Genomic DNA, 10,287 nt, shown 5'->3' on the forward strand with positions numbered 1-10,287 from the left:
TACTAAATAGCTAAAGTTTCAGTTTGGGCTTTTTACAAGCATGGACTCATCGCCTCATGAATTATGTGTCATATCCAGTCTCACATGGTTGGCTATCCAGAGCATTCTATTAAATACAGTCAGGTGGGAAAACACCCCACCCCAACCTTTCTCTTACGCAGACTGAGTGGGAATGAAAATGTTATTTATTCTGTACTGGTTTTACACCATGCATTAACAGACTTCATACATGAAAAAGGCTTTTGTCATTCTCTGTCTTTCTGTCTGTCTCTCAGCAGTGTAAATGCAGATCGCTTCCTGGTTCTTGACCACACCCACCGCTCTTTGGTTCAGATTCAGACCCCAGAGGGAGGAATTCAGTTAGACAACACCTTCAGTCTAATAATGCTGGAGAATCACCAGGGAAAGATGTGTGAGCGTGTACTAAAGGCTAACACAGAGTACGACACACACACTCATGCACACACGCGTGCGCGCACGCAAGCACACATACAGATATTTCATTCTGTTTCAATCTCTTCTCCTGTTAACCTTTTTGTCATTGTTGTTTATTGCCCTCCTGGCCCTGTGGGATGTTTCTTTGATGAACTGGACATCCTACTCAGCTCCTTCCCAGAAGATGGCACCCCACTGATGTTCCTGGGAGACTTCAACCTCCACCTAGAAGCCTCCCACTCTGCTTCCTTCCTTCCACGACTCCACTCCTTTGATCTCTCCCTGCTGAACTCTTCTCCAACCCATAAAACTGGCAACCTTCTCAACCTGGTCTTCCTCAGAAACTGCTCTGCCTCAGATCCCACAGTTACCCTTCTCCATCTGTCTGACCACCACTTCATTTCTCCCTCCCTCTTCCTCTCCACCCATCATCCCCCCTCCTACCCCCACTATTACAGTCCTTCATAACCTCCGCTCCCTCTCTCCCTCCTCTCTTGCCTCCTCTGTCACTGCCTCCCTCCCCCCCATTTGAATCCTTTGCCAGTCTCCCTACTGAATCTGCTGCATCCTCCCTGCTCTCCTCATCACTGGACACATTATCTCCTCTTGTCTCCAGGCCAGCAAGATCTTCCCCCTCCTAGTACCTGGATGTCTGAAAACACTTCGCTCCTACAGAATTGGTCTACATACAGCAGAGAAGAAGTAGAGGAAATCCAGGGCCCCTGCTGACCTGTCCCACTACTAGTCTCTCCTTGCTGAGTCCACAGCTTCACTCAAATCAGCCAAGATCAAGTTTTATCACTCCAAAATTCAGACCTCCATCTCCAACCCTCATCAACTACAACCCCGATTCCAAAAAAGTTGGGACAAAGTACAAATTGTAAATAAAAACGGAATGCAATGATGTGGAAGTTTCAAAATTCCATATTTTATTCAGAATAGAACATAGATGACATATCAAATGTTTAAACTGAGAAAATGTATCATTTAAAGAGAAAAATTAGGTGATTTTAAATTTCATGACAACAACACATCTCAAAAAAGTTGGGACAAGGCCATGTTTCCCACTGTGAGACATCCCCTTTTCTCTTTACAACAGTCTGTAAATGTCTGGGGACTGAGGAGACAAGTTGCTCAAGTTTAGGGATAGGAATGTTAACCCATTCTTGTCTAATGTAGGATTCTAGTTGCTCAACTGTCTTCGGTCTTTTTTGTTGTATCTTCCATTTGATGATGCGCCAAATGTTTTCTATGGGTGAAAGATCTGGACTGCAGGCTGGCCAGTTCAGTACCTGGACCCTTCTTCTACACAGCCATGATGTTGATGCAGTATGTGGTTTGGCATTGTCTCATCTCATCTCATCTCATCTCATTATCTGTAGCCGCTTTATCCTGTTCTACAGGGTCGCAGGCAAGCTGGAGCCTATCCCAGCTGACTACGGGCGAAAGGCGGGGTTCACCCTGGACAAGTCGCCAGGTCATCACAGGGCTGACACATAGACACAGACAACCATTCACACTCACATTCACACCTACGCTCAATTTAGAGTCACCAGTTAACCTAACCTGCATGTCTTTGGACTGTGGGGGAAACCGGAGCACCGGGAGGAAACCCACGCGGACACGGGGAGAACATGCAAACTCTGCACAGAAAGGCCCTCGCCGGCCACGGGGCTCGAACCCGGACCTTCTTGCTGTGAGGCGACAGCGCTAACCACTACACCACCGTGTCGCCGGTTTGGCATTGTCATGTTGGAAAATGCAAGGTCTTCCCTGAAAGAGACGTCGTCTGGATGGGAGCATATGTTGCTCTAGAACTTGGATATACCTTTCAGCATTGATGGTGTCTTTCCAGATGTGTAAGCTGCCCATGCCACACGCACTAATGCAGCCCCATACCATCAGAGATGCAGGCTTCTGAACTGAGCGCTGATAACAACTTGGGTCATCCTTCTCCTCTTTAGTCCGAATGACACGGCATCCCTGATTTCCATAAAGAACTTCAAATTTTGATTCGTCTGACCACAGAACAGTTTTCCACTTTGCCACAGTCCATTTTAAATGAGCCACGTCTGCGCTTCTGGATCATGTTTAGATACGGCTTCTTCTTTGAACTATAGAGTTTTAGCTGGCAACGGTGGATGGCACGGTGAATTGTGTTCACAGATAATGTTCTCTGGAAATATTCCTGAGCCCATTTTGTGATTTCCAATACAGAAGCATGCCTGTATGTGATGCAGTGCCGTCTAAGGGCCCGAAGATCACGGGCACCCAGTATGGTTTTCCGGCCTTGACCCTTACCCACAGAGATTCTTCCAGATTCTCTGAATCTTTTGATGATATTATGCACTGTAGATGATGATATGTTCAAACTCTTTGCAATTTTGCACTGTCGAACTCCTTTCTGATATTGCTCCACTATTTGTCGGCGCAGAATTAGGGGGATTGGTGATCCTCTTCCCATCTTTACTTCTGAGAGCCGCTGCCACTCCAAGATGCTCTTTTTATACCCAGTCATGTTAATGACCTATTGCCAATTGACCTAATGAGTTGCAATTTGGTCCTCCAGCTGTTCCTTTTTTGTACCTTTAACTTTTCCAGCCTCTTATTGCCCCTGTCCCAACTTTTTTGAGATGTGTTGCTGTCATGAAATTTCAAATGAGCCAATATTTGGCATGAAATTTCAAAATGTCTCACTTTCGACATTTGATATGTTATCTATTGTGAATACAATATCAGTTTTTGAGATTTGTAAATTATTGCATTCTGTTTTTATTTACAATTTGTACTTTGTCCCAACTTTTTTGGAATCGGGGTTGTATTTTCTGTTTTCTCTTCTCTCCTCAACTCTCCACCAGCTGTACCTCAGTCCTCCATCACTGCAGAGGACTTCGCAGTCTTTTTTGAGGAAAAGATCATAGCCATCTGCAACTCTTTCATTGTTCCTGCCTCCCCATTTCACCCCTCCCCACCCTCCCTGTCTCTTCCCCTTGTTCTCTGCTTTTTTCCTCTTTCCACTTCTGATGTCTCCCAGCTCTTGCTCTCTCACTGTCTGACCCTTGACCCTCATCTCTCCTCCAGACCATCACTTCTGACATCCTCCCATTTATCACCTCCCTTGTCAACTCTTCCTTGTCCTCTGGATATTTTCTCTCCAGCTTCAAATGGGCCCACATCACCCCTCTGCTGAAAAAACCTACCTTAGACTCCTCTGTCATCCAGAACTGCCACCCCATTTTTCTTCTCCCCTTCCTGTCTAAAACACTTGAATGTGCTGTTGCTAACCAACTCTCCTCTTTTTCTCTCACGGAATGACCTCCTGGATCCTCACGAGTCCAGCTTCTGAGCCGGACACTCAACCGAGACCACGCTTCTCTCCATCAGTGAGGCACTTCATGCAGTATGTGCTGCCTCCTTCTCCTCTGTCCTGATTCTCCTTGATCTTTCTCCTGCATTTGACACTGTTGATCACCCCATCCTCCTGTCATCTTTATCAGCTCTGGGGATCTGTGGGACAGCCCTAGACTGATTCAAGTCCTACCTCTCTGGTCACTCCTTTCAGGTTGCCTGGTCAGGTACTGTATCAGCACCACATCCACTTACCACCAGTGTCCCTCAAGGTTCAGTCCTTGGTCCACTTCTCTTCTCCCTATACACCCCGTCTCTTGGCCCGATTATCTCTGCTCATGGTCTGTCCTGTCACTGCTATGCTGATGACACCCAACTGTTTCTTTCTTTTCCTCCTTCTGACACACAGTTCTCTGCTCGCATCTCTGCTCGCCTGCATGACATCCAGAGCTGGATAGACAACCCTCACCTGAAGCTCAACACAGGCAAAACGGAGGTAATCTACATCCCTGCTCCATCCTTTCCACCCCTGGATATTGTCTTCTCCCTGGGGGACATCTATAGGTCTCCTTCACCCAGTGCGAAGAACCTTGGGGTTGTGTTCAACAACAAAGTCTCCTCCTCAGCGAACATAACTACAGTGACCCAGACATGTAGTCACTGTAGGGCTGTGTCTCACTGCTTGTGTTGCTTGACCTTAGTGCAGCATTTGATACCACTGATCATTCCATTCTTCTGGATAGACTAGAAAATGTTGTGGGAGTTAAGGGAACGGCCCTCTCCTGGCTCAGCTCTTATTTAACTGATCGCTATCAGTATGTTGATATAAATGGTGACTTTTCTAGACATACTGAGGTAAAGTTTGGTGTTCCACAAGGTTCTGTCTTGGGTCCACTGCTTTTTTCTTTATATATGTTACCTCTGGGTGATCTCATCTCATCTCATTATCCCTAGCCACTTTATCCTGTTCTCTAGGGTCGCAGGCAAGTTGGAGCCTATCTCAGCTGACTACGGGCGAAAGGCGGGGTGCACCCTGGACAAGTCGCCAGGTCATCACAGGGCTGACACATAGACACAGACAACCATTCACACTCACATTCACACCTACGGTCAATTTAGAGTCACCAGTTAACCTAACCTGCATGTCTTTGGACTGTGGGGGAAACCGGAGCACCCGGAGGAAACCCACGCGGACACGGGGAGAACATGCAAACTCCACACAGAAAGGCCCTCGCCGGCCACGGGGCTCGAACCCGGACCTTCTTGCTGTGAGGTGACAGCTCTAACCACTACACCACCGTGTCGCCCCACCTCTGGGTGATATTCTTCGTAAACATTGTATTAGTTTCCACTGTTATGCTGATGACACACAGTTGTATGTTTCTGCAAAACCAGATGAGAGACACCAGCTTAATAGAATTGAGGAATGTGTAAAGGACATTAGACACTGGATGCTTATTAACTTCCTTCTGCTTAACTCTGACAAGACTGAAGTACTTGTACTCGGACCACATGCAGCTGCAGAAGTAAGTTTTCTGATTACACAGTAACTCTGGATGGCCTTTCTGTTTCTTCACGTGCAGCAGTAAAAGACCTCGGGGTAATTATTGACCCCAGTCTTTAATTTGAAACTCACATTGATAACATTACCTGAATAGCTTTCTTTCATCTCAAAAATATTGCTAAGATAAGAAATTTAATGTCACTACATGACGCGGAAAAACTAGTTCATGCTTTCGTTCCCTCCAGGTTGGATTATTGTAATGCCTTACTGTCTGGATGTTCCAATAAGTGCATAAACGAGCTCCAGTTAGTTCAAAATGCAGCAGCAAGAGTCCTTACTAGAACTAGAAAATATGACCACATCACCCCTGTCTTATCCACACTGCATTGGCTCCCAATCAAATTTTGTACTGATTATAAAATACTACTGTTGACCTTTAAAGCACTGAATGGTCTCGCACCACAGTATGTGAACAAACTTCTGGTCCTTTATGACCCGTCATGCCTACTTAGATCAAAAGGTGCAGGTTATCTGCTGGTACCCCGTATAGTGAGGACTACAGCAGGGGGCAGAGCCTTTTCTTACAAAGCCCCACAGTTATGGAACAGCCTTCCAAGTAGTGTTCGGGAATCAGACACAGTCTCAGCATTTAAATCTAGACTGAAAACATATATGATTAGTCAAGCCTTTTGTTAATGGGGTTTATGAGGTAAAGGAGTAGATCTGGAGGGTCCTCAGACATTGAGTGTTTTGGTAAACTGGGATGTATGGATGCTGTCAGTCCCCACTCGCTTGCTCACTCGAGTTTGTTGACAGTGTAGTGGCTGGCTGCTTTATGTCCAGGGGCTCCCTCATGCCTATGTTACCTTCTGGCTCTCCCCTCTTATAGTTATGCTGTCATAGTTAGTTTTGCCAGAGTCCCTGCTTGCACTCAGTGCAAAATGTATACTGTACCTACTTATTCAGGTGATATTGGGCATACCTAACAACCTGTGTTTTCTCTCTCTTCTCCCCCCCAAAAAAAATCTGTCCCTCTGAGTTACATGTCAATCCTGAGATCAAGATGCTGAACCTCTTCTGCTCCTCTGACCCGCCTGGTCCATCCTGATGCCCTATGTCTGGTTGGAGTCTCATCACATCGCTCCTGTGGAGGACGGCCCCATACAGCCAGTCAAAAGTCACACTTGGAAGATGCTCTGGACACTTACAGTAATGCTTTTATGGCTGAGGACTACAGCTGACTTGCTAACTTTAAGACTGCAGTTGACATGAAGAGTTTTGCACTCAAGTTTCCATTAATGAAGAGTTATAACATCAACAAAACTGACTTCATGTTAAAACTGTTAATGTTATAGTCATGTTGTCTGTTGTTGTTCAGGTGAGGATGGGTTCCTTTTTGGGTCTGGTTCCTCTTGAGGTTTCTTCCTCGTGTCGTCTGAGTTTTTCCTTGCCACCATCACCACAGGCTTGCTCATTGGGGATAGATTAGGGATAAAATTGGTTCATGTTTTGGGTCATTCAGATTCTGTAATGCTGCTTTGGGACAATGTTTATTGTTAAAAGCACTATACAAACAAACTTGACATGTAGAGTCCTTCTCTACAACAGCTGAAGGATCTGCCCTTTCCTCACAACCTTCTCTACTCAGCTGCTGGTCCAAGTGCTGATCCTCTCCTACTTGGACTACTACAACTCTCTCCTTGCTGGCCCTCCAGCTTCTGCCTTCAGACTCTGCAGCTCCTCCAGAACACTGCAGCTCGCCTGGTCTACAACCTCCCTCATTCTTCCATGTCACCCCTCTGCTTGCCGACCTGCACTGGCTACCTTTTGCAGCTCGCATCAAATTTCAGACATTGGTGCTAGCTTACCAGGCTCTCAAGGGGCTAGGACCAGCATACCTTCAGATTATGATCCACCCCTCCCCCCCACACACCGGCTAGTGGCCTAGTGGTTAGCGTGTCCACCTCTTGATTGGGAGGTCGTGAGTTCTATTCATGGTCGGGTCATACCAAAAGACCATCATAAAAATGGTAACTACTACCATCTGGCAAGGCACGCTGCAATACAGATGCAAGTGGGGAGTTAAACTTTCATGGTTACCAGAGGACTAACCCCCCACTGTAACCCAAGTTATGTAATAGGCGCAAGGCCGAGGGCTACGGAAACGGAGATCGGCGCTGCCCGATGCACCACATGGCACGGGAAGGACTTTGACTTGATGATCCACCCCTACACACCAGCCAGATCCCTAAGCTCTGCTGCTACTGGTCAGCTGGCCCCTTCTCTCTGTTCCTGCCCAGCCCATTCAAGACTGCTGTCTGTCCTGGCTCCCCATTGATGGAATGACCTTCCCATTGAGGTCAGAACTGCCAACTCCATAACCACCTTCAAGTACAGACTGAAGACTCACCTCTTCAGGCTGCACCTCTCCCCTGCTCACTGTGTAACTGCGTTTTGGTCTAGACCAACCTAGGCTGTGTATGGTCTAGCCTGGGGTTACCCCTATGAGTTCTCTATTTAGTTGTACTTTATCTGGTTGGTTTATTTCTTTGCTGAGTGTTAGTACTTTAACAGCATATTACATTAGGTATTGCTGTAACTTGTTCAGTTGGCACTAGAACTTTCTTGTCTAGAAGTTCAGCACTTTGTGTACCTGACTTTTGCACTCATGTCACTCTGGCTTAGAGCATCTGCTAAATGCCATGTAAATACATGCTTAGTTTGTCTGTCTGTAGGTCAGACTTGCACAGATGGATGGCAGCATTTCCAACGGTCTCTACAACAAAGCAGTTAAATGAAGAGAGAGTGTATGCTGACTGGGGTGAGTTTCTCCCTCTCTCATACAGAGGGAGGGACCAAATTCTGCCCACACATGCAGCTTGATGACACGATGTATATATTCCAGTGTGAGTTAAGCTCTGAGTGTTTTTTTTTTTTTGGGGGGGGGGGGTATATACCAGACTGCCCACAGGTCCAGTGCATCCAGCAGTATGTTGCGAAACAGGCTGATGAGCTCAGCTTAGAACCCTCAGACATCATCAATGTTATACGAAAAACAAACGAGGGTAAGTAACACACCATGTGTGCATTTCAGTGTGTTGTGTTGCCATTGTGTTCATTATTGTGATGATGCAGGTTGGTGGGAGGGGATTCGACTCTCAGATCAGACGACTGGCTGGTTTCCTCACCATGTTGTGATAGAGATCACTAACGAGCACCAGCGCCGCCGCAACCTCCTAGAACAATACCGCATCGCCCAGGCAGCCAATCACAGCTTTACTACAGACAGCCAATCACGGTGTTCCAAACTGAACTTTATCACAGGAGGCCAGACCTGAGCACCAAGTTCACCTTGAGTGTCCAATCACAACAGAGCAGAAGCACAGCTGGCTAAGTCAGGCACTCCAAGAGCTTCCACAGATGCCAAACCAAACTCCAAATGTTGCTTTAGAACACAGTTCACTATTCAGGACATAGACCTCCATCAGCCAATCAGAACATGCTGAGCTCTGAGTGTGTCATGTTTAAGATGCAAATAAACATGGAACTAAAATCTGGTGTGTGATTAACATGAACATTTAAACACACCTTACACAAACAAGCACTAAATTTTTAATCTTGTAACAGTGGATAGTGTCAAAGCAACTTTAACAGAAATCTAGATATCTCATGAACAAGTCAGAGGCAACAGGGGTGAAAAACTCCAAGATGTTAAAAAAAAACCTTAAGAGGAACCAGAATCAAAAGGAAACCCATACTCATCTAGGTGAGGCTACATCATCATGAGACTAGTCACTCAACTACACTGAAGTCAAGCAAATCTGTTGTAGAAAAGTAAAGTTTTCCCACTGAAAAACCAAGACAAGCATGAATTTTCAAAGTGAAATCTTTCAATGACCTGAGAGATCATCCACAGCAACTTCACAGAATCTTGAGACTGTCCATGTAGGGCAGACCTGGGCATTTTACAGCCCGCATCCAGCCCTTTGGTTCATTCTGAGCAGTCCACGTAAGGTTAATTAGAAATTACAAAATGAACGCATTTTCTAATTACCTCAGGCATGGACTGAATGTGCATTGCTTTTATTTTGAAGTTGTGTTCAACAAAAACGCAACACGCGCGACATGAACATGACATCCCACGAAACCTAATCCCGTGACAACTACTTCCATAATTTGTCCAGACCAACCCCAAACTTGTACGTGATCCTTCAAACGGTCCAGCCCATCACATAGTGTGACATCACCAGCAGGCACCAGAGCCAATCAGATACCTACACCGAATTGACGTTGTTGCAAGCAGGTCACAAGAAGACTTTAGCCCCCAAAAAGGTAGATGCCGAATGCAGGGCTTTCAACAAAACATGGACTGCTAAGTATTTATTTACTTAAGTCAGAGATAAAGCCGTGTTTAGTTTGCAGAGAGCACATCCAAAAAAGACCAAATGAGGTGATTAGACTACAAATGTGGGCATTATATGATGTATCCTGCTTGATATTTGGAGTAGAAAGAATATTGTGATGTCTTTGTATTTTGGGGTGAATGTGACTAAAAAAGTTCATATTTTGTTAACCATTGTTTTGGGAAATTTGATTGAATAAATGACTTTGTAAGGCAGCCTCATTCCCCCCCCCCCCATACTCTTATCAGCTTGTAAAAATAATGTTATTTACTGCTTTATATAAAGAAATACAATTATGCAGAATTTAGTTCAGCCTTTTGGTCTGACCCTCCAAAATTCTGTTTCTCATGTGGCCCCATGGAAAAAATAAATAAATAATTGCCCACCCCGATGTAGGGCCATCTCCAATGGGTGAGCGTCAGGTGAATTAATGAGATTTTGGGGGGGTGCGCTAAGGGAATGATCACCACAGCCCTGCTAGAAGTCTTAATTCCTGCAGTTTTATGGAGAAAAATTAGCCTTAAAACCCCCATACACCTTAAATTAAGCCATGGTCTCATTGAGATGTACACATGTTAAAAAAAAAAAAAAAACCCA

At 45.5% G+C, this 10,287-nt stretch overlaps 1 protein-coding gene across 3 annotated transcripts in view; it reads left to right on the forward strand.

Annotated features, from left to right (window-relative positions):
- Positions 1-8,840, forward strand: part of arhgef15a (Rho guanine nucleotide exchange factor (GEF) 15) — a 30,935-nt gene extending 22,095 nt beyond the window's left edge. For 2 of the 3 annotated variants that reach the window (XM_060912875.1, XM_060912877.1), the window contains exons 14-17: positions 276-440; positions 8,023-8,108; positions 8,248-8,352; positions 8,423-8,840. In XM_060912875.1, coding sequence (XP_060768858.1) covers positions 276-440; positions 8,023-8,108; positions 8,248-8,352; positions 8,423-8,625 — 559 coding nt within the window. In that variant the 3' untranslated portion in view covers positions 8,626-8,840. The remainder of the gene's footprint in view (positions 1-275; positions 441-8,022; positions 8,109-8,247; positions 8,353-8,422) is intronic. The other variant, XM_060912876.1, reaches the window with a different exon arrangement.
- The last annotated feature ends 1,447 nt before the right edge of the window (positions 8,841-10,287 follow it).

Source organism: Neoarius graeffei, chromosome 28, assembly GCF_027579695.1.
Source record: "Neoarius graeffei isolate fNeoGra1 chromosome 28, fNeoGra1.pri, whole genome shotgun sequence".
NCBI classification, from domain to species: domain Eukaryota; kingdom Metazoa; phylum Chordata; class Actinopteri; order Siluriformes; family Ariidae; genus Neoarius; species Neoarius graeffei.